Here is a 24,870-nt window from a genome sequence, read left to right as displayed (position 1 = left end):
CTGAGGTGAGGAGAAATTTCTTCATCCGGAAGGTGAATGTGTGGAATTCACTCCCACAGAAAGTAATTGAGGCCAAAACGTCGTGTGATTTCAAGAAGAAATTAGATATCGCTCTTGGGCCTAAAGGATCAAGGGATGTGGGAGGGAAGGGAGGGGATCAGGATATTAAATTTGATGACCAACCATGACCATAATGAATGGCAGAGCAGGCTTGAAGGGCCAAATGGCCTACTCGTGCTTCCAAGTTTCTATGGTGGAGGGGGGGTTGTAGGAGGTTACAGAGGTGCGACACCAGGGGGTGATTTGAAGGTAGGGATGGGAGTGCAGCCATTATGTATAAGCCCTCCTGTTGAAAGCATGTCAGATCGTAACATAATGAACAGAAGACAGCCCGGGAATGCACAGAACAGGCCTGGCACGTAGACCTGCGAGCTGGTGTGGAAGAAGAACTCCAAGTTTTATTTTAAACTCATTCCTATTTCCCAGAGTAGTGACGGGAATCCATTTCTTGCATGCAAAACCTCCAGAAACGATTAATTTTCAGACTGAGCTGTCAGTCTGGCCATAAATATTAAACTCATTTAGTAAATGAGAAACGGCCGCCACGCTGGTTAGTTATTGCTGATGTGAGTATGGGAGCGGGAACCCTGGCGATGCTTCATATCTGCACTCGGGGACAGGAACAACCAGCACGCAAACACTGAGTAACAAGTTTTCAGCCAACTGCCAATTCTGGCTGCATAGGGTGGCACGATGGTTAGCATTGCTGCCTCACAGCATCAGGGACCCGGGTTCAATTCCAACCTCGGGTCGTTGTCTGTGTGGAGCGTGCACATTCTCCCCATGCGCAATGGATTGGGCTGCATTCGCAATACTTTGTAGTTTTTGGCAGCCTTGGTCAGAGCAGGAACCACAGCAAGCTGTGGTACAACCAGAAAGAATGCTTTCTATGGTACATAAGAACATAAGAAATAGGAGCAGGAGTCGGCCATCTAGCCCTTCGAGCCTGCCCCGCCATTCAATAAGATCATGGCTGATCTGTCGTGGCTCAGTTCCACGTTCCCGCCCTCTCCCCATAACCCTTAATCCCCTCTCTCATCAAAAACCTGTCAACCCGCGTCTTAAAAATATTTAGCGAGGTAGCCTCCACCACTTCAACGGGCAGAGAATTCCAGAGACTCACCACCCTTTGAGTGAAGAAGTTCCTCCTCAACTCTGTTCTAAACCGCCCCCCCTTTATCTTGAGGCTGTGCCCCCTAGTCCTACTATCCTTTCTGAGCGGGAAGAGTCTCTCCACCTCTATCCTATCCATCCCATTCATCATCTTATACGTCTCAATGAGATCTCCCCTCATTCTTCTAAACTCTCGGTGAGAGTCATAGTGGACATGCCAAATTTCCTTAGCCTCCTGAGAAAGTAGAGGCTTGGTGGGCTTTCTTAACTATAGTGTTGGCATGGGGGGAGCGGGCAGGGCAGGTTGTTGGTGATCTGGACACCAAAAAGCCTGAAGCTCTCGACCATTTCCACGTCACCACAGTCACTTTCTGGAGACCTCAGGACAAAGTCTGGAGTGTTGGCAAGTCTAAATTACATTGAGGTAGGGCCATTAACCTAGAAACAGTGGCCCAAGGCCTGAGTGATTTCCAGTGTACCACAGTGATCCGAACATCTCCATCTCCTTCTCCTCATTGCCCACTTTTTCTCATTCTGCTCCTGTGAAGAACCCGGAGATATTTGCTATAAAAGAGGGCCTGCATTTATATATCACCCATCATGACCATCGGATATCTCAAAATGTTTTATGATAAATGATGCAGAAAATGCAGCAGCCAGTTTGCACACAGCAAGCTGACCACCCCGTGTCTGTATGGGTTTTCTCCGGGTGCTGTAGTTTCCTCCCACAGTCCCAAAGCTGTGTTTAAAGCTTATTTATTAATGTCTCAAGTAGGCTTACGTTAACACTGCAATGAAGTTACTGTGAAAATCCCTAGTGGCCACGCTCTGACACCTGTTCAGGTACACTGAGGGAGAATTTAGCATGGCCAGTGCACCTAACCAGCACGTCTTTCAGACTGAGTGTGGAAACCGGAGCATCCGGGGGAAACACACGCAGACACAAGGAGAATGTGCAAACTCCATACAGGCAGTGACCCGAGCTGGGAATCGAACCCAGGTCCCGGGACACTGTGAAACAACATGCATGCCACTGTGCCGCTGTTTAACAGCAGATGTGTGGGTTAGGTTGATTGGCTGTGCTAAATTGTCCCACAGTGTCCCAAGATATGTAGGTTCTGGGGATTAGAGGGATGACTATGTGGGTTACAGGAATAGGGCCTGGGTAAGATGCTGGTGCAGACTTGATGGGCTGAATTCTGCACTGTAGCAAATGTATGACTCTACATCATGGCAGCACAGTGGTTAGCGCTGCTGCCTCACAGGGCCAGGGACCTGGGTTCTATTCCCGGCTTGGGTCACTGTCTGTGCGGAGTCTGCATGTTCTCCCCATGTCTGCATGGGTTTCCTCCAGGCACTCCGGTTTCCTCCCATAGTTCAAAGATGTGCAGGTTAAGTGGATTGGCCATGCTAAATTGACCCTTAGTGTTAGGGGGACTAGCTGGGATAAATGCATGGGGCAATGGGGATAGGGCATGGGTGGGATTGTAGTCGGTGCACACTGAATGGGCCAAATGGCCTCCTTCAGCACTGCAGGATTCTATCTACTGTGTAGGGTGTGCAGGCAGGTTTGAACGAGGTATTCAAAACGAAATTGAATTGTTATCTGAAGAGAGAGAATGTGCAAGGTTATGGAGATTGGGCAGGTGAGTTGGACAAGGTAGAATGTGCTTTCAGAGAGCCAGTGCGGATCGGACGGGCCAAATGGCCTCCTTTTGCACCGTAAAAGCTCTGTAGTAATGTAAAAGATATTGACCATGTTAAATGCGCTATGCAAATGCAAGGTATTTATTTAGTGGGAAAGGTGGGATCGCCCAGAGAAAGCTGTGCGGCTGTACCCTGGTCTGTGTAGAAGCAGAGAAAGTGCTGAAGTGCTGAAGCAGTTGATGACCTCTCCTCACACATTGAAAGATTTATTGGCCGATTCTTGCAGCCCCAGCACTTTTTCTCCGGAGAATGTGCTTGAACAGCAGTGAAGTGTGGCCGCTTTTCTCATTTGCAACCAAATCATTAACTGCAACAAAGCAGGCGGCTATTTTTAGCTACCTCTTGACATCAAAGTGACGTGGCTGCCTCAACTTGTGTTATTTTAAGAGCCCAGGGAGCAAACAGCTCATCTGTTAAACATCACACGGCCCGGGCGAGGGGAATTAGACCCTGGTCGTGTTGATGGATTGTGTGTGTAGAATATTGAAGGGTTTGGAATTATAAAATTCAGCTCCATTCCGAGGTATGCGAGCATGAGTCTGAAAGATCAGCCTGTTTCTCTGCAATCTCCTGGGGCATCAATCACCGAGCCTTCGCGCAGCGTTCAGTAGTTTCTCTCCTGGGAAGGAGCTCAGAAGAAACACTGGCAAACAGGGCAGCACTGGTAGCACAGTGGTTAGCACTGCTGCTTCACAGCTCCAGGGTCGTGGGTTCGATTCCCGGCTCGGGTCGCTGTCTGTGTGGAGTTTGCACATTCTCCTCGTGTCTGCATGGGTTTCCTCCGGGTGCTCCGGTTTCGTCCCACAGTCCAAAGATATGCAAGTTAGGTTGATTGGCCGTGGTAAGAAATTGCCCCTTAGTGTCCAGGGATGTGTAGGTTGGAGGGATTAGCGGGTATAATATGTGGGGGTGGGGCCTGGGTGGGACTGTGGCCAGTGTAGACTCGAAGGACCTCTTACTGCACTGTAGGGTTCTATGATTCTTCTACCTTTAGATCCCCCCACCCCCCCCCTTTTTTATAAAGATCACCCCACTTGACGGGGAGAGTTGCACTTAAGGGAGGTAATGGCCTCATGGTATGATTGCGAATCTATTAATCCAGAAACTCGGCTAATGTTCTGGGGACCTGGGTTGGAATCCCATATGATATAGGAGCAGAATTAGGCCATTTGGCCCATCAAGCTTGCTTCATCATTCACTCATGACTGATACATTTCTCAACCCCATCCTCCTGCCTTTTCCCCGTAGCCTTTGATCCCCTTACCAATCAAGAACCTATCTAGCTCTGCCTCAAAGACACTCAATGACCTGGTCCTCCACAGTTTTACCGCCCTCTGGCTGAAGAAATTCCTCCTCATCTCGGTTCTAAAGGCCTTCATCCCGTTCAGCAGATGGTGGAATTTGAATTCAATAAAATATCTGGAATTATGAATCTACTGATGACCATGTCAATTGTCGGAAAGACCCATCTGGTTCACTAGTGTCCTTTCAGGAAGGAAATCTGCCGTCCTTACCTGGTCTGGCCTACATGTGACTCTCACCTGCCCTCTGACAAGGCATGGGCAATAAATGCTGGCTGGCCAGCGACCCCCATGTCCCATGAATGAATAAAAAAAGTAACAACTTTCTGGGTTGCCCCAAAGCGCTCTACAATCATAGAAATGCTGCAGTACAGAAAGAGGCCATTCGACCCATCAAGTCTGCACCAACCACAATCCCACCCAGGCCCTACCCCCATATCCCTACATATTTTGCCTACTAATCCCTCTAACCTATGCATCTCAGGGCACTAATGGGCAATTTTAGCATGGCCAATCAATCTAACCTGCACATCTTTGGAGTGTGGGAGGAAACCGGAGCACCCGGAGGAAACCCACGCAGACACGAGGGGAATGTGAAGATTCCCGCACAGACAGTGACCCAAGCTGGGAATCGAACCCAGGTCCCTGGAGCTGTCAAGCAGCAGTGCTAACCACTACCGTGCTACCCATCAATGAGATACTCCTTGAAGTAAATGCTTGGAAACACTAAGCTTGGTCGGGTGGTGTCTGTGGAGAAAGGGACAGAGACTAACCTTTCAGTTCAATGACCTTCCATCATCATTGGGCAAAATTAGAGATGTAGGTTTCAAGCGAGGGCAGGGGTGGAGAGGTTGGGGGGTGGCTGCCTGGGATGAGGGTGGGTGGATTCCACACATTCACCACCCTCTGGGTGAAGAAAGTTCTCCTCACCTCAGTTCTAAAAGGTTCATCCCTTATCTTCAAACTATGACCCCTAGTTCTGGACTAACCCACAATTGGGAACATCCTTTCTGAATCTACCCTGTATAACCCCCTTAAAATTTCATAAGTTTCTATGAGATTCCCTCTCACTCTTCCAAACTCCAGTGAATATAATCCTAACTGACTTCGACTCTCCTCATATGATTGTCCTGCCATCCCAGGAATTGGCCTGGTAAACTTTCACTGCACTCCCTCTATAGCAAGGACATCCTTCCTCAGATAAGGACACTAAAACTGCGCACTGTATTCCAAGTGTGGCCTCACTAACGACCTATACAATTGCAAAACATCCCTATCCCTACACTCAAATCCTCTTGCAATGAAGGCCTACATATCATTTGCCTTCTTTACTGCCTGCTGTACCTGTGCATTTGCTTTCAGCGATTGATGCTCAAGGACTCCAAGGTCTTGTTGAGTCCTTCCTCAGTTTACACCCCTTCAGGTAATAATCTGTCTTCCTATTATTGCTGCCAAAGTGGACAGTCTCACATTTATTCACGTTGTACTGCATCTGCCATGTAAATGCCCACACACTCAAGCCTGTCCAAATCACGCTAAAGCATCTCTGCATCCTCTTCACAGCTCACCCTCCCACCCAACTTTGTATCATCTGCAAATTCGCAGATAATACATTGAGGTTCCTCTTCCAAATCATTAATATATAATGTGAACAGCTGGGGTCCGAGCACAGATCCCTGCGGAACCCCACTCATCACTGACTGCCAATCAGAAAAAGACCCATTTATGCCAACTCTTTGCTTCCTATCTGCAAACCAGCTTTCTACCCATCTCAAGACGTTACCTGCAATCCCATGTGTTTTAACTTTACATACTAGCCTGTTATGTGAGACTTTGTCGAAAACCTTCTGAAAGTCTAAATAAACCACATCCACTGGTTCTCCTCAGTTAATTCAACTAGTTACATCCTCTAAGAATTCCAATAGATTCGTCAAGCATGATTTCCCTTTTGTAAATCCACGCTGACTTTGATTGTACCACTGTCTCCCAAATACCAAGTTATGAAATCTTTGTTAATGGACTCTACCAACTTCCCCAGATGTTAGCCTCACTGGTCTACAGTTCCCTGGTTTCTCTCGATCTCCCTTTTTGAATAGTGGATTTACATTAGCTACCCTCAGATCTGTAGGAACTATTCCAGAATCCAAAGATTTTTGGGAAATAGCCACCAATGTATCTACCATTTCCAGGGCCACTTCCTTAAATTCTCTGGGATGAAGTTTATCAGGACTTGGAGATTTAACCTCCTTCAATCCCATCAGTTTCCCTAAAACCATTTCTCTATTAATGCTGATTTCCTTCAGCTCCTCACTAAAACATATTTCTCTTGGCACTTCTGGTACATTATTCATGTCTTCCTTTGAGAAAACTGAAGCCAAATACAAATTTAATTCCTCTGCCATTTCTTTATTCCTGTTATGAATTCTCCTGTTTTTGGCTGTAAGGGGCCTACATTCATTTTTGTCAATCCTTTACTCTTTACATATCTACAGAAACCTTTACAATCCATTTTCATGTTCCCTGCTATCTTACTTTTGTATCCTACCTCCATAACCCCACACATATTTAACTTAAACTACCCAACCTACACATCTTGGGACACTAAGAGCCAATCCATCTAACCTGCACAACTTTGGACTTTGGGAGAAAAGCGGAGCACCCAGAGTAAACCCACGCAGACATGGGGAGAATGTGCAGACTCCGTACAGACAGTAACCCAAGGTGGGAATTGAACCTGGGTCCCTGGTGCTGTGAGGCAGCAGTGCCACCATGCCACCGTTGTTATGGAGTGAGATTTGAACCCAAAACCTCAGAGGCAGGACAAGAGGAGTGGGGTAAGGGACAAAGGCCGAGGGGGGGCACACCTCCTGCACATGCTCAGTCGCAGTCCTCACATCATGTCCCATTATCTACCCATGCAGCTAGTTCAGCGCGTGAAAACACACTGCAGGAAGTCAAGCTCTAAGTGAGGCAGAACTCATAAAGTCTCCTTCAAATTGCAGAGCCAACATAGACTGGGATCGGGGATGGATTGTTACCAGCTGTTTTCCTGTTAAGTATTAAGGTGCTGTAGTGGAATTTCCATTATAAAGCCTCTCTGTGTGTGTGTGCATTGCTAGCGATACCACCATGAAAGTACTAAATTATAGTGTTGGAACTTGGGTGACGCTTAAATAACAGGTTCAGGCTGCAGGGCCTTTGGGTCATTTGAGTATGCTCAAAGTTGAGATAGACATAAGACCGTAAGATACAGGAGCAGGGTCTGCTCTGCCATTCAATCATGGCTGATATGATCTAATCCCCATTCCCTTGCCTTCTCCCCATAACCCTTGATCCCCTTATTGATCAAGAACCTATCTATCCCTGTCTTAAATAAGCTCAATAACCTGGCCTCCATAGCCCTCTGTGGCAATGAGTTCCACAGATTCATCCGCATCTCAGTTTTAAAGGAGTGTCCCTTCATTCTAATGTTGTGCCCTCGAGTTTGAATCTCTCCCACTGGTGGAAACATCCTCTCCACGTCCACTCCGACTAGGCCTCTCAGTATTCTGTAAGCTTCAATTAGATCCCCAACCCCGTCATCCTAACAAACTCCTTTACCCACTGACAAACCCTTCACTCCTGGGGTCAGACAGCTTTTTAATCAGTAAGGGAATCAAGAGCTATGGGGATAAGACAGGAAAGTGGAGTTCAGGATTAACTTGGCAGATCAGTCATGATCTCATTAAATGGCAGTCCAAACTCAATGGGCTGAATGGCCTATTTCTGCTCCCACACCTTACTGTCATATAAAGTCCTGCAAATCCAAACTCATGCTGGTGCCAGCTGTCATTTTGGTATGATTTCTCAATGAGACAGCCAGAGATAACTGTTCCTTTGCCTTTTTATTTGATGAATCACAGCTAGTATCACACTGCAGCAGGGAGCTGAAGCAATAGGACCATCTATCCTTACCTTTCATTCAGTGGGCAATAATAAATTGGAAAGAAATATATAACACACTACCCATCACTTTTTAAAGCTAATTTTCAGTCGATTGTTACTTGGGTCTTGTATGGGTGCGTAACAAGGGTGGCACAGTGGCATTGCTGCCTCACAGCGCCAGGGACCCAGGTTCAATTCCCACCTCGGGCGACTGTGTGGAGTTTGCATGTTCTCCCTGTGTCTGCATGGGTTTCCTCTGGTGCTCCAGTTTCCCCTCTCAGTCCAAAGATGTGCAGGTTTGGTGGATTGGCCATGCCAAATTGCCCCTTATTGTCAGGGGGACTAGCTATGTAAATACACGGGGTTACGGGGATAGGGCCTGGGTGGGATTGTTATCGGTGCTGGCTTGATGGGCTGAATGGCCTCCATCTGCACTGTAGGGATTCTATATTTACCCCACATCCTTAGACTGCTACCCCCGGGAGCTGTTTCTTCTGCGTTACAATTGTGACTACACGTCAAAGGTACTTCCTTGCTGTAGCATGCTTTGAGATATCTGGTGGTTGTGAAAGTGCTATGCCTCACTTTCGCTCTGCCTCTCTGGTCTACACGTGACTCCAGACCCCCAGCAAGTCACTCAGTTCCAGGGCAGTTAGGGATGGGCTATAAATGCTGGCGACACCCACATCCCATGAAAGAATAAAGAGAAAAACAGTGACCCTCTTGATTTGTTTTAAAATATGTAAGCGTTTGAAAGCTATCGATGGACTCGCTGGCTCTGGTGGGGTGTTAGCTGTGAGCCGGATTAGAATGGGGACAATTTGGTGTTAGTACAATCATGTTTCTTTTTTCTCCACAGTACAGGATAGGACAGCTGTACACCATCAGCAAACACAGTCACGAACAGAGCGACAAAGGCGAGGGGGTAGAAGTGGTTAAAAACGAACCCCACAACGACCCTGTTCATGGAAATGGACAGTTCACAGAGAAAAGAGTCCATTTGTCCAGGTAAGATGTTCAAAGCTGGCAGGCATTGTGGGTTGCGGGGGGGAATCAGATTGACCCCTCTCCCAGATTTGTCAAAAGCTCCGTATGTTCAACATTACATTAATTACCCTTGGAAGGTTTAAGTGCATTCATAGCAAGGAAGTGTTACGTCCTGTCTTGCTGACTAAGACTGCAGTCACATTGACAATGGCAATATCCAGTTCAATCCAGCAGGGAATGAGTGATAAAATGGATAACCAGGAAGGAGAAAAAAACTTGCAGTGGGTTGGAGGTCAAGGCAAGAGTTTCTTACTCCCAATATAAATATCGAATGCAGTTTGGACAAAAGTTTATTTATTAGTCACAGGTAGGCTTACGTTAACACTGCTGTGAAATGACTGTGAAAATCCCCTAGTCACCACAGTCCGGGTACACTGAGGGAGAGTTTAGCACGGCCAGTGCATCTAACCAGCACGTTATTCAGACTGTGGGAGGAAACCGGAGCACCCGGAGGAAACCCACGCAGACTAAGTGCAAACTCTACACAGACAGTGACCGGAGGCCAGAATTGAACCTGGGTCCCTGGGGCTGTGAGGCAGCAGTGCTAACCGCTGTGCCACAGAGGGGAATACCCCCACACAGTGAGCTGCACCATTGCCTCCTCTTTGAAATTAGAGTCACAAAGGAAAAAGGCCCTTCAGCCCAACTCCATGCCGACCAGCTTCCTAAACTGAACTAGTCCCATTTGCCTGCGTTTGGCCTATATCCTTCTAAATCTTTCCCATCCATGTACCTGTCCAAATGTCTTTTAAATGTTGTAACTGTACTCACCTCTACCACCTCCTCTGGTAGCTCATTCCATACACGCACTGCCCTCTGTGAGGAAAAGTTGTCCCTCAGATCCCTTTTAAATCTTTCCCCTCTCACCTTAAACCTATGCTCTCTAGTTTTGGACTCCCCTACCTTGGGGAAAAGACCTTGACTATTCACCTTATCTTTGCCCTTCATGAATTTTTAAACCTCTTTAAGGTCACCCCCTCATTCTCCTACACTCCAGGGAAACAAATTCCCAGCCTATCTAGCCTCTCCTTATAATTCAAATCTTCCAGTCCTGGCAACATCCTTGTAACTATATTTTGCACCCTTTCCGGTTTAATAACATCCTTCCTAAAGCAGGGTGGGTACAGTGGTTAGCACTGCTGCCTCACAGTGCCAGGGAAGTGGGTTCAATTCCAGCCTCGAGTGATTGTCTGTGTGGAGTTTGCACATTCTCCTTGTGTCTGCGTGGGTTTCCTCTGTGTGCTCCGGTTTCCTCCCACAGTCCAAAGATGTGCAGGTAAGGTTGAGTGACCATGCTAAACTGTCAGGGGGTTAGGAGGATAAATAAGTAGGGTAATGGGGATAGGGCCTGGGTGGGATTATGGCCAGTGCAGACTCAATGGGCTGAATGGCCTTCTTTTGTGCTGTAAACACCATGCGTGCATACAAACACACGCACACGCGCACACACGTTCTCTCCACGTCTGCGTAGGTTTCCTTCGGGTGCTCCAGTTTCTGCCCACAGTCCAAAGATGTGCGGCTTAGGTTGATTAGCCATGTTACGTGCCCTTCACATCAGGGGGACTAGCTAGGGTAAATACAAGGAATTATGGGGATAGGGCCTGGGTGGGATTGCGGATGGCGCAGACTCGATGGGCCGAATGGCCTTCTTGTGCACTCTAGGGATTCTGTGGATTCTGTGTTATGACTTGTACGCAGTGCTCCAAATGTGGCCTAACCATTGCCTTGTATCCACTTACACAAAACTGTGAATTAGAGCATTGAAAGATCGGCTTAACTTCTTCTTTTAATGTTTGCGAATTAGAAAACAGCGGAGCTTGGAGAGCAGGGTCTGACGTACTGCTGTGGCGCTCAACCCTGACCTTTTTAGGAGGCCAAGATTTATATGGCTGCCAGATGTTCAGTCAGATTTAAGAATGCAGCCTTCGCTAACTTATCTGATTTTGACAATGGGAGAAAATGTTGCTGGCTGTACACGTGTCTGCCTCTCATGCCAGTCTAACCCAAGCACACCACACTCCAGCCCAGGGCCCCTTGCCTTCCAAACAAAAAAACAAGCCCGCAAGTCCTGCTTTTTTACAGCTGTGTGACCGACACCAGACAGTATTCGGAATCCTCATTTCGCCACTTCCTCTTTCCAGGTCCGTTCCTTTTCCAAACTATCTGGAACTCAAACTATGACGAGGCGCCCAGACACACAGCGCCCAGCCCGATTGGTGCCCTGCTCCAACATCTGCAACTCACTCAGAATTGACTCACGCAGTCCAATCTTCCAGATGTTTGTGCTTACTCAGATTGTGAGATAAACATGCCAGAGGAAAGCTCGCCATTCATTCGGGAAAATATCTGATAGTTTCTCCTCACTTAACCCCTTTACTTCCAAAGGCTGCTTCACGTTTGCCCGCACAGTTTTGCCTCCTGTACTCTGCAATCCTTTTGATATGTTTTTGTGTGTTAAGGTTTCTCACACCAATCCTCAGCTTGAGCCTCATGTATCCTTGCTTTTTACTTTCAATTAACTTAGGATCACAGAATCCCCTCAGTAGAGGTGTTGGTGGGCTTTCTTAAGTATCATAGAACCCTACAGTGCAGAAAGAGGCCCTTCGGCCCATCGAGTCTGCACCGAACACAATCCCACCCAGGCACTACCCCCATATCCCTACATATTACACCCACTAATCCCTCTAATTTACACATCCCTGGACACTAAGAGGCAATTTCTTAGCATGGCCAATCAACCTAACCCTTTGGACCGTGGGAGAAAACTGGAGTACCCGGAGGAAACCCACGCAGATACAAGGAGAATGTGCAAACTCCACACAGACAGTGACCCGAGCCGGGAATCGAACCCAGGACCCTAGAGCTATGAAGCAGCAATACTAACCACTGTGCTACCGTGCCACCTAACTTTAGCCTCATCAGCCTTTTGCCTTTTGCACTGTCCTGCTCAACCAGTCCAACATTGGGCTACATAAGCTTTCTGTATCTGTGGCTCAACTGTACTTAGAGGGTGTAAACGCAGTTCTACTATCACACCAAGGACTTTGAGCCACAGTTAGGGCTGGCCAGCTGAGCAAGGTACAATTCACAGTCCCCTGTTTTTCAAGAGGCCTTGAACCACTTCCTGTGTCTCAGCGACCTGTGTTGGTTTGCTAATGGAGCTTGCTGCATGCACAGTTTCCCACCAGCGCTAGCTTGTCGATGACCTTACTTCCTGTTTGAGTTCATAAGCAATAGGATGGTTACAGTACGGAAGGAGGCCATTCGGCCCATCACGTCTGTAGTGGCTCTCTGCGAGGGCACTTCAGCTAGTCATAGATTCCTTCCGCGCTGTAGATTCTATCTGGCCCATCAACAACAATCCTACCCTGGTCCTATCCTCATAACCCCATATATTTACCCTCCTAATCCCCCTGACACTAAGGGGCAATTTAGCATGACCATTCAACCTAACCTGCACATCTTTGGGCTGTGGGAGGAAACTGGAGCACCTGGAAGAAACCCACACAGACACAGGGAGAACGTGCAAACTCCACTCAGACATTCACCCGAGGCTGGAATTGAACCTGGGTCCCTGGCACTGTGAGGCAGCAGTGCTAACCATTGTGCCACCGTGCTGCCCCTGTCCCACTCCCCTGTTTTTCCCCAGTAAGAAATCCCACAAGACCAAGTTAAAGCCCAGCAGGTTTATTTGGAGCAGCTCGTGATTCCAAATAAAGCTGTTGGACTTTAACCTGGTGTTGTGAAGTTTCTTACTGTGCCCACCCCAATCCAATGCCGGCACCTCTACATCCTGTCTTTCCCCCTGTAGGCCTGTGAATTAATTTTCTTCGGTTCTCTTTCGGGAAGCAAAGATTGAATCCGCCTCCACCGCACTCTCAGACAGTGCGTTCCAGCTCCTAAACTCTCGCTGCGTAAGAGAAGCACTTCCGTTGCTGCCTTGTGCCGACCTTTGGTTAGTGTTCTCTGCTTTTAACCGTGGCTTTCCGACACTGCTCCGTCTCTCAGCCTGGCTCCGAAGAGACTGAGGAGGAAGCTGAGAGGTCAGAGAATTAAAATGATGGGAGTGACTGGGAGCTGAAAGTCACCTTTGCAGGCAGGGAGCTGGCTGGTTTTAAAGGACGATCAGTAGAGAACAAAACTAAATGCTGCTGCTTTTGTGCCCCCCCACCCGACAGAAAGTCTTGTTCTGGGTAATTCCTCCTCTCCGTTTATTAATAGGAATCCAGAAGTGACAAGATGTAATTTAAAATCATGATGGAAAGAACAGGCTTGTTAGAGTCATAGAGGTTTACAGCTTGTCCATGCTGCCTTTTTTTTTAAACGCCTAAGCTGGTCCCAATTCCCACACTTGGCCCATATCCCTCTATACCCATTGTACCCATGTAACTGTCTAAATGCTTTTTAAAAGACAAAGTTGTCCCCGCCTCTGCTACTACCTCTGGTAGTTTGTTCCAGACACTCACCACTCACTGTGTGAAAAAATCTCTCCTCTCTCTCCTTAAATCTTTGCCCTCTAGTTTTACACTCCCCTACCTTTGGGAAAAGTTATTGACTATCTAGCTGATCTATGCCCCTCATTATTTTATAGACCTCTATAAGATCACCTCTCAGTCTTTTACACTCCAGAGGAAAATAGTCCCAGGCTATCCAGCCTCTCCTTATAACTCACACTATCAAGTCCCGGTAGCATCCTAGTAAATCTTTTTCTGCAATTTTTTTTCTAGTTTAATAACATCCTTCACAGGCTGAAAATTGCAGCTAACTCTTCACTTCAAATTGGATTCTCTGCTGCTGGTACCACACCTGCCCCCCCCCTCACCCACTCCATTCCCCCTCACCCACTCCATTCCCCCCTCCCCCGCTCCATTCCCCCCTCCCCCGCTCCATTCCCCCCTCCCCCGCTCCATTCCCCCCTCCCCCGCTCCATTCCCCCCTCCCCCGCTCCATTCCCCCCTCACCCGCTCCATTCCCCCCTCACCCGCTCCATTCCCCCCTCACCCGCTCCATTCCCCCCTCACCCGCTCCATTCCCCCCTCACCCGCTCCATTCCCCCCTCACCCGCTCCATTCCCCCCTCACCCGCTCCATTCCCCCCTCACCCGCTCCATTCCCCCCTCACCCGCTCCATTCCCCCCTCCCCCGCTCCATTCCCCCCTCCCCCGCTCCATTCCCCCCTCCCCCGCTCCATTCCCCCCTCACCCGCTCCATTCCCCCCTCACCCGCTCCATTCCCCCCTCACCCGCTCCATTCCCCCCTCACCCGCTCCATTCCCCCCTCCCCCGCTCCATTCCCCCCTCCCCCGCTCCATTCCCCCCTCACCCGCTCCATTCCCCCCTCACCCGCTCCATTCCCCCCTCACCCGCTCCATTCCCCCCTCACCCGCTCCATTCCCCCCTCACCCGCTCCATTCCCCCCTCACCCGCTCCATTCCCCCCTCACCCGCTCCATTCCCCCCTCACCCGCTCCATTCCCCCCTCACCCGCTCCATTCCCCCCTCACCCGCTCCATTCCCCCCTCACCCGCTCCATTCCCCCCTCACCCGCTCCATTCCCCCCTCACCCGCTCCATTCCCCCCTCACCCACCCCTGTTCCCCACCCTCCCCCATCCTGTTTCCTTATAACTCCCCCATCCTCTCCCTCACCCCCCCGCGTTTCTCCCCTCTCCCTCACCCCCCCGCGTTTCCCCCCTCTCCCTCACCCCTGTTCCCTCCCCCATCCCTTCATGTACTGTACACCAATAAGGGTTGGAGCCAGGCTTGAGGCTCCCTGGACAGAGGGCCCGGTAACCATGACGATGGCATAGGATTTTGTGCCAAAATGCGCTCTGCGGATTTAATCCAGTTTCTTTTTAATGGGTGGTGTAAGTTCCATGTTCTCTGCTTGATAGTTATGGTGAGTGTTGGTGTGAGTTGTGGTGCTGCCTGGAGTGTTATGTGACCGCGGGGCAGCCTTGCTTAAACTCTGTCAGCCATGACAGGATATGAGCAAGGGAGCAAGTAATAAAGCTTAAAATTTATTTATTAGTGTTACAAGTAGGCGATGAAACTACTGTGAAAGTCCCCTCGTCGCCGCACTCCGGTGCCTGTTCGGGTACACTGAGGGAGAATTTAGCATGGCCGATGCACCCTAGCCAGCACATCTTTTGGTTTGTGGGAGCAAACCGGAGCAGATGTGGGGAGGACGTACAAACTTCACACAGACAGTGACCTGAGCCAAGAATCGAACCTGGGTCCCTGGCGCTGTGAGGCAGCAGTGCTAACCACTGTGCCATTGTATTATGCGCCCTCACACCCTGTAAAATCCAGCCAATTACTGTAGTTTGTGTCGATACTGGGTGAGGGGGAGAGAAAGAATTGTGTTTCACCAGCTGTTTACAACACCTTTTTATAGTTATTTTGTCAGCCTGAATTGCTGGCTGGAAAATTGATGGCCGTACGAATTTGATCAATTCATTTGATTTACAGTTCTACTGATTATTGAATAACCGTCTTCCTCTCACATAAGAAATGAGAGCAGGAGTAGGCCATCTAGCCCTTCGCACACCTTCACAAACTCAGCAATCAGACAATTGTGCCTAAATGTGAATGGCAGATTTTTACTTTTTGTAGTTTTTACACTTGAAAATTTCTGTTCTTAAAAAAAAATCCAAAAATGTGAAGGCTTGGAGGACTGTCCATGTTAAATTTCACTTTAGTGTCCCCAAGGTTTGCAGGTTAGATGAATTAACCATGGGAAATGTGTGAGGTGACAGCGGTAGAGCCTGGGTACAATACTCTGTCAGAGAGTTGGTGCAGACCCGATGGGCCAAATGGCCTCTTCTTCCCTGGTGGGATCCTATGAGTCTATGATTTCTAAATCAGAGGCATTCTGTGTGAGCCCTGAATAATTTTGCCTTTTACACAACTAAAGTATCATAGAAGACTCCCTACAGTGCAGAGCAAGGCCATTTGGCCCATCAAGCCTGCACTAACAACTCTCCCATCCAGGCCCTATCCCTGTAACCCCATGTATTCACCCTGCTAATCTTCCTGACACTAAGGGACAATTTGCCACGGCCAATCCACCAAGCCAGCGCGCCTTTTGGACTCTGGGAGGAAACCGAGCACCCGGAGGAAAGCTACGCTGACACGGGGAAGGGACAGAATTCACATAGAGGCCAGAATTGAACCTGGGTCCCTGAGGCAGCAGTGCTCACCATTGTGCCACTGTTAGAACAGCCCAGAGAGACCCAGAGCGATCAAGTGACAATTGATTTCATATTCTCAATCCTGACGCCTCCAAGAAGGGTTAGGTTCACTCTCATCAGTTATCTGTTTAGTGACTGCCCTTCCTGGCACGCAGTGAGTGTGATATGCTGAGGGGCTATAATCCCCTTTTCCCCTCACCTTGTCAGTGAAGTGCTCGGCCAGTGGCTTTTCAGTGTGTGTTCCAACGAAGCAACATGTATGGTTGTCAGGCTCCAGCCATTGGAAACGGAAGATGAGAACTAAGATTAGCAGTAGGCCATTTTTCACCTTGAGCCTACATTTAATAAGATCATAGTTGATCATTTTGTGGACTCAGCTCCACTTACCAGCTCACCATAACCCTTAACTCCTTTCCTGTGCAAAAATGTATCTGTCCTTGCTTTAAAAACATTCAATGAAGTAGCCTCAACTGCTTCACTGGGCAGAAAATTCCATAGATTTGCAACCCTTTGGATGAAGAAGTTCCTCCTCAACTCAGTCCTAAACCTGCGTCCCCTTATTTTGAGGCCGTGCCCCCAAGTTCTAGTTTCACCCGCCAGTGGAAACAACTTCCCTGCTTCTATCTTGTCTATTCCCTTCATAGTCTTATATGCTCCTATAAGATCTCCCCTCGTTCTTCTGAATTCCAGTGAGTATAGTCCCAGTCTACTCGGTCTCTCCTCATAAGCCAACACTCTGAACTCTGGAATCAACCCAGGGAACCTCTATGCCCCTCCAGTGCCAGTATATCCTTCCTCAAATAAGGAGATGCCAAGATCTCTGCCCGCTGAGTTGTATGTATTGTGACAAAGGGGCAGTTTTCACTGGAAGGTAAAGAAAGTGGAAGATCGTGGGTCACATAGATTACAAAAAGATGGGCTGGCACTGGAGAAGGCGCAAAAAGAGATTTATTTGAACTGTGAATAACAGGAAATGTCAGATAGGCCGAGACTCTTGAGTAGGCCGAGGTGTGACCTGATAAGAGCCCTTTAAAATTTTGAAGGGTTTTGATAGGGTAGATGAAGACTTGTGGAGAACACAAACATGGGTACCCTCAAAACAAAACGATGGTGCATAATCCGACCGACAACTCGGGAGAAACACAGCGGAGTGGTTAGATTGTGTAGTGTGCTACCACAAGGAATAGTTGAGGCAAAGCATAGGAACGTCAATGCGGATGTTCAGGACTTGAAGGAGAAAATAATAGGAGGATATGCTGTTCGGGTGGAGCAGGCTTGTGTGGAGTATAAGCGCTAGCAGTGGGCGAGGGCGGAGGTTCCGGCCTAGGTGTACAGTGAGAAGCCTGCTTAAAGTGACAAAGTTCTGCTTTTGCTGCAGAAGAAAGTTGCTTTTTCCCCTGAAGGTGAGTCATCTCATAATCCTGTAAAAACAGATCAGAAATACTTTTGTTTAATCTCTTATCAGTGGTTCCAAAATTTTGGTTTCATGTTGAACATTGCTTTTATATCAAAGAGAAACTACTTGTGACTAAATCAATTTGTCCTTCCTGCTCCAGCTGATGTTAGTTGTCAAATGAAGTGAGATGAGATGGGGGCGGCATGCTGGCACGGTGGTTATCACTGCTGCTTCACAGGCTGGGAACCAGGGTTCAGTTCCAGTCTCGGGTCCCTGTCTGTGCGGAGTCTGCACATTCTCCCCATTTCTGCGTGGGTTTCCTCCCACACACCAAAGATGGGTGGTTTAGGTTGATTTGCCTTGCTAAATTGCCCCTTAGTGTCAGGGGGTTAGTAGGATAAATAATTAGGGTTATGGGGCTGGGTGGGATTGTGGTTGGTGCAGATTCAGTGGGCTGAATGGCCTCCTTCTGCACTGTAGACACACGCACGCAATCTCCAACACTAATTAAATTCTGTGGCAGTGAGACTCCACACTTGTAAATTACAGTTTCTGGATTAGACAAGTTGATTGGCAGTAATTGAAAATTTATCAGCACCTGAATGCACTAGCTATAACTTTTTTGGCTTGTTTAGTGGAACGATGTTGTGCTATGGGTGGGGATTTCTGTCCGCACTTACCCCAAGACTGGAAAATACCCACCCAAGGTCAAGGGACATTTGCATGATCCAATCCCACCCACTGTGATTCCCATGGTGGAGGGGACGGGTCAATTCCATCCTGTTTGTTTCAATGACATCTCGCATTGAATTCTCTGTATATTGAAGATTCCAGAGGAATGAGCAACTGGTTCAGCAACTTCCTGATCTCGGTGTATAACTATACCCCTGTGGTCACTGGAAGATGCTGCCTGGTTTCCTGTTTCACAGAATCCCTGCAGTGCAGAAGAAGGCCATTCAGCCCATTGAGTCCGCACTGACCACAATCCCACCCAGACCCTACTCCCGCACCCCCACACATTTAACCTGCTAAGCCCCTGACATCAGGGACAATTTAGCGTAGCCAATCAACCCAACCCACACATCTTTGGAGGAAACCGGAGCACCCGGAAGAAACCCACGCAGACATGGGGAGAACGTGCAAACTCCATATAGACAGTGACCCGAGGTTGGAATGAAACCTGGATCCCTGGTGCTGTGAAGCAGCAGTGCTAACCACAGTGGCACCGTGACCCACCCCCATACCTTCTACAGGCAGGTGCAGGCGAATAGTTCAAAATAAGTGAATGAAATGTACAGTGCCACATTAAGTTCCTCCATCCCACTGAGCCCCTCCTGTTTTTACAAGATGTTAGCACGGTCTGTGTTTCTGATGCTAATCTGATAGCAGCCAGCAGTCTGTCAGAACATTCCCTCTGAGCAACATTCACCAGCGCATTGAACTTCCATTAAGCATTAATCGGATGTAGACTCGCATTTGCCTCAACTCAAAGTAATTTCCCATTCATCCAAGATCATCCTTAGCATTGTGGTTCTTGCTGTTGACAGTAATCGTCCTGCCCTAAGTTTTTTTTTAAAAGTCTAACAAGTGTCTTAATCTGTGTCAGAACTAATCTTCGCTACAAAATAAATGTCTCTGATGTTGTCACTCTGTCCCATGTATGAGTGATTTCTCTACGTGAAATAGTTCAGAATTGAAAAGGGGCTCTTTTTCTTTTCACAAGTGTAGGAACCCAGCCCTCCATGTGCTGCCTTTCATTCATGCCATCGGGGTGGCACAGAGATTAGCACTGCAGCCTCGTAGCGCCAGGGTCACAGGTTCAATTCTGGCCTGGGGTGACTTACTGTGCAGAGTCTGCACATTCTCCCCGTGTTAGCGTGGGTTTCCTCCAGGTGCTCCAGTTTCCTCCCAGAGATGTGCAGGTTAAGTGCATTGGCCACGTTAAATTGTACCAAGGTGCATAGGTTAGGGGAATTAGTGGGGGTAAATATGTGGGGACACAGGGTTAGGGCCAGGGTAAGATGCTCTGTCAGAAGGTCGGTGCAAACCTGATGGGCTGAATGGCCTCTTTTTGCACCGTAGGGATCCGATGATGCTTTACCTGTGTGGCTCCCTTATGAGCGCACCTTCCTAGGCTATCAAATCCTGGGTGAAGACTTGAATCCAGTGCTTTTGTCTGAGAAGCAGGAACCAACTACACCACAAGACCGCCTGTGGAAAATTCACCTTTTAATGGGTATAAATATTTCATCATTTTTGCTTCAGTGCTTTCTTCAATTCCGCTCCACAATTTTTGAGTAAGATGTCCCATGTCTTTGAGCATCTCTGTCAGATTAGTTTCTCTTCCATACTGCATTACCCAATGTGTTTCCATTTCAGGAAGGGCCAAGCATGCTTTATTTTCCGGATCAGTTTAGTCTTTTTGTTTATACCCTGCCTTCTGGCGCTCCCATCTCCGCTAGCCCCGTGCCTCTCCTTTCCTCACACATTGCCTGCTGTTCGAGTATGGTTCTGTGATATTAGACACCCTATTGTGGCGGCTGTGGCTCAGTTAGTAACATTCTCATCTCTCACCCCAGAAAATTGAAACTTCCTACACTAAGTCTTGAGCACAACAACAAATCTGATGCTCCAATGTGGTACGGAGGGAGAGCTGCACTGTTGGAGGTGCTGTCTTTCTACAATGCAAAAGGAGGCCATTCAGCCCATCAAGTCTGCACCAACTCCCAGGCAGAGCATCCTACCCAGCACCCCATAACCCGACATGTTTACCCTGCTAAGTCCCCTCGCCTACACATCTTGGGATATTAATAGGCAATTTATGTAGGCAATACCGGGGTTGAGTTATGAGGAGAGGCTGAATAAACTAGGCTTGTACTCGTTGGAGTTTAGAAGAACGAGGGGAGATCTCATTGAGACGTATAAGATGATGAATGGGATGGATAGGATAGAAGTGGAGAGGCTCTTCCCGCTCAGAAAGGACAGTAGGACTAGAGGGCACAGCCTCAAGATAAAGGGGGGGGCAGTTTAGAACGGAGTTGAGGAGGAACTTCTTCACTCAAAGGGTGGTGAATCTCTGGAATTCTGGAATCTCTGGAATCTCTGGAGGCTGCCTCGCTAAATATTTTTAAGACGCGGGTTGACAGGTTTTTGCTAGGCAAGGGGATTAAGGGTTATGGGGAGAGGGCGGGAATGTGGAACTGAGCCACGACAGATCAGCCATGATCTTATTGAATGGCGGGGCAGGCTCGAAGGGCTAGATGGCCTACTCCTGCTCCTATTTCTTATGTTCTTATGTAATTTGGTCTGGCCAACCCATCTAACCTTTGGTCTCCCAGGAGGAAACCAGAGCACCCAGAGGAAACCCGCGCAGGCATGGGGAGAAGGTACAAACTTCACGCAGACAGCCACCTGAGGCTAGAATTGAACCCAGGTCCCTGGCACTGTGAGGCAATAGTGCTACCCACTGTGCCACCATGCCATCATGGATGAAACTTTAAACGGAGTCCCACCACTGATGGTAGTAAAAGATCCCACTGTTTTGAAGAAGAGGGGAGTATTCCTGGGCAGCACGGTAGCACAGTGGTTAGCACTGCTGCTTCACAGCTCCAGGGACGTGGGTTCAATTCCTAGGTTGGGTCACTGTCTGTGTGGAGTTTGCACATTCTCCCTGTGTCTGCGTGGGTTTCCTCCAGGTACTCCAGTTTCCTCCCACAGTCCAAAGATGTGTGGGTTAGGTTGATTGGCCATGCTAAGAAATTGCCCCTTAGTATCCTGAGATGCGGAGGTTAGAGGGATTAGTGGGTATAATATGTGAGGATAGGGGGGTGGGGCCTGGGTGGGATCGTGTTCGGTGCAGACTCGATGGGCCGAAGGGGCTCTTTCTGCACTGTCGGGTTCTATGATTCTGTGATTTTGCAGTGCTGAAGCAGGTCTTGAGATCATCATCTCATTTTTCTTTGTGGGATCTTGTTGAACACTAAATGACTGCCTTATAACAGTGACTACAGTTCCAGAGTAGCTCAGGAGCTGTGATGTGCTACGGGATGAGCTGAGGATGTGTAAGGTGCTGTCACAAGGCCAGCCTTTCCTCTTCACACGGATGGATATTCTTCATCTATTAGGCAGTGAGAGGGGATCCCATCGAAACTTGTAAAATTCTAACTGGGTTAGACAGGGTAGATTCAGAAAGAATGTTCCCTATGGAGGGGGAGTCCAGGACTAGGGGTCATAGTTTGAAGATAAGAGGTAACCCTTTCAGAATTGAGGTGAGGAGAAATTTCTTCACCCAGAGAGTGGTGAATGCGTGGAATTCACTCTCACAGAATGTAGTTGAGGCCAAAATGTTCTCCAATTCGAAGAAATTAGATATAGCTTTTGGGGCTAAAGGGATCAAGAGATATGGGGGGAAGGCACGATCAGGGTTAAACTTAAAGTTTTATTTATTAGAGTCATAAGTAGGCTTACATTAACACTGCACTGAAGTTACTGTTAAAATCCCCTAGTCTCCACACTCCGGCGCCTGTTCTGAAGTGTTGGATAGCAGTCGGAAGCAGGATCTCTGATATGCTGTCGTTGGCGTCCAAGCAGCAGAGAGGATGGTGGAGATCCCAATGTTTTCCCTGGCTGTGAACAGCTAACCTCACACTGACGGGTAATGGGCCCAAGCTCCTCGGGCCTAGCTGATCGAGCCACGTGTTCATTTTACCTCGTGAGCCTTCGGAGGAACAAAAGACGCTTTTTCAGCAACGTTGACAACATAAAGTGAATTGTTTGGAGGGGGAAAAAAAATGAAAACAGAAAGGCTGCAATCAAATAAATAGGCTCTCACAACAATTATGTGCCACTCCAACAGAGACACAAGGGCCCTCGAAAAGGGATGTGTGGTATCCTGGATTGTCCATCATTGTAAATGTTGTGAAGGGCAGTGGAAACGTTAATGCCAACACTGAAATATGTGTAAAAATTAATTATGTTTATTACACTGCTTCGTGACTGCAGATTCAGGGCACTGTTCTCAGTGTTATGAGCATGTCTGGGGTACGTGGCGTCCTTGATTTTGCTGGCTGCTTTTCTGAGGCAGCAGGAAGTGTACTTAAGAACATAAGAACTAGGAGCAGGAGTCGGCCATCGGGCCCCTCAAACCTGCCCCGCCATTCAAGAAGATCATGGCTGATCTTTTTGTGGATTCAGCTCCACTCACCCGCCTGCTCACCATAACCCTTAATTCCTTTACTGTTCAAAAATCTATCAATCCTTGCCTTAAAAACATTCAATGAGGTAGCCTCAACTGCTTCACTGGGTAGGGAGTTCCACAGATTCACAGTCCTTTGGGTGAAGAAGTTCCTCCTCAACTCAGTCCTAAATCTGCTCTCCCTTATTATGAGACCATGCCCCCAAGTTCTGGTTTCACCCGCCAGTGGAAACAACTTCCCTGCTTCTATCTTATCTATCCCCTCCATGATCTTACATGTTTCTATAAGATTTCCCCCCTCATTCTTCTGAATACCAGTGAGGTGAGGCCGCATCTGGAGTAGTTTTAGTCCCTTTACTTGAGGAAAGATGCAGTGGCGTTGGAGGCAGTTCAGAGGAGGTTCACTAGATTGATTCCAGAGATGTGGGATTGGACAGTTTAGGCCTATACTGTCTGGAATTTAGAAGAATGAGGGGAGATCAAATTGAGGTATACAAGATGAAAGAAGGTACGGATAAAGTAGACGTGGAGCGGATGCTTCCTCTTGTGAGGCATTCTAGGATGAGAGGTCATAGTCTTAGGATAAGGGGTAGCAAATTTAAAACAGTTGAAGAGAAACTACTTCTCCCAAAGGGTTGTGAATCCTTGGAATTCCGTACGCCAAAGTGTGGTGGATGCTGGGACAGTGAGTAAATTTAAGGAGGAGTTAGACAGATTTTTAATTGGTAATGGGTTGAAGGATTCTGCGGAGAAGGCAGAAAAATAGGGGTGAGGAGCATATCAGCCATGATCGAATGACGGAGGAGACTTAATGGGCTGAATGGCCTAATTCTGCTCTTATATTTTATGAACTTATGATTCCCAATGAGTGTAGATGGAATCAATGGTTGGGAGGCTGCTTTGCGTGATGGACTGGGCTACATTCACCACACTTTGTAGCTTCTTGTGGTGTTGGGCAGAGCAGGAGTCACATCAAGCTGCGATACATCCGGAGAGGATGCTTTCTATGGTGCGTCTTGTCTTCTGCATCTTTATTTCAGAAGATTAAAATCCTCCTTCGGTGTGACATAGTGTTTCAAGATGTTTAATAAATTATAGCAATGAGGCGAGTATTGTAAAAAGTGGGTGGGGGAAGGGGGTTTCACATTGCTTTTTACGCGTTTCCAAGTGCGCTTGTTGTTTTAGTGAATGTCAGTACATTATTGATTTGTAGTAGTCCCTACGGAAATGAATTGCAGAAGAAAGTTTCCACCGGACGCCAGTCCATTCCTGATTAGAGACTCGCCTCCATCCATTGCCGCAAGGCACACGCTGCATATAATAAGACCCCGAATCTAATCTGAGCAAATCTTTCCATTACTTCTTGTGAATTTAATAATGTAGCACCCTCTTTTTTTTTCTTCTTTTTAATAAAACACAGAGCTCTATATTTAACATGCTGTCATTTAATCCTTTAGGCTTGAGGATCTAGTAGGTGAGGGATGACAGGGGGATGGATGGCATGAACTTTGCATTGACAACACGTGCAATTGATTCTCTCATTAAGCAGACATTAATCTGCACGGCTAAATATAGACGCGATGAAGCCCATTATCCAATTATTTTTGTCTCGCTATTCCCCAGCGCACTTTTCCAATTTAAAATCCGAGGCTGCTATTTCTGGAGCCACATTATTCAAAATCTGCCTCGGAGCCTTTGTACTGAGAGTGACGATACCTTACACAGACTGTTAATCAGTTGCCACGCCGTCGTCATTTTACTCAAGAGGGCATTCATTTTCATTTTGCTGGCGATTTGGCAAAGAATGTCTGTATGTTCTGGTCCGGCAGGACATTATATCAGTTGCTAACAGGCTTAGTTGGCGGGTCAAGACATCACTCGGTCCTCGAGTAATGGCTGGAGTGCTAATATTTTAACATGGCTTTCACCAGAGAGTTGGG

At 47.9% G+C, this 24,870-nt stretch overlaps 1 protein-coding gene across 1 annotated transcript in view; it reads left to right on the top strand.

Annotated features, from left to right (window-relative positions):
• LOC145355081 (cytoplasmic phosphatidylinositol transfer protein 1-like) overlaps positions 1-24,870 on the top strand; it is a 209,155-nt gene that overhangs the window by 93,961 nt on the left and 90,324 nt on the right. The window contains exon 3 of the mRNA XM_080206926.1: positions 8,965-9,113. Coding sequence (XP_080063052.1) covers positions 8,965-9,113 — 149 coding nt within the window. The remainder of the gene's footprint in view (positions 1-8,964; positions 9,114-24,870) is intronic.

The sequence above is a fragment of the Carcharhinus amblyrhynchos genome, chromosome 18 (assembly GCF_965287045.1).
Source record: "Carcharhinus amblyrhynchos chromosome 18, sCarAmb.v2.hapA, whole genome shotgun sequence".
In the NCBI taxonomy this organism is placed as follows: domain Eukaryota; kingdom Metazoa; phylum Chordata; class Chondrichthyes; order Carcharhiniformes; family Carcharhinidae; genus Carcharhinus; species Carcharhinus amblyrhynchos.
The sequence above is the reverse complement of the archived record's forward strand: the minus strand, read 5'-3'. Positions and strand labels throughout refer to the sequence as shown.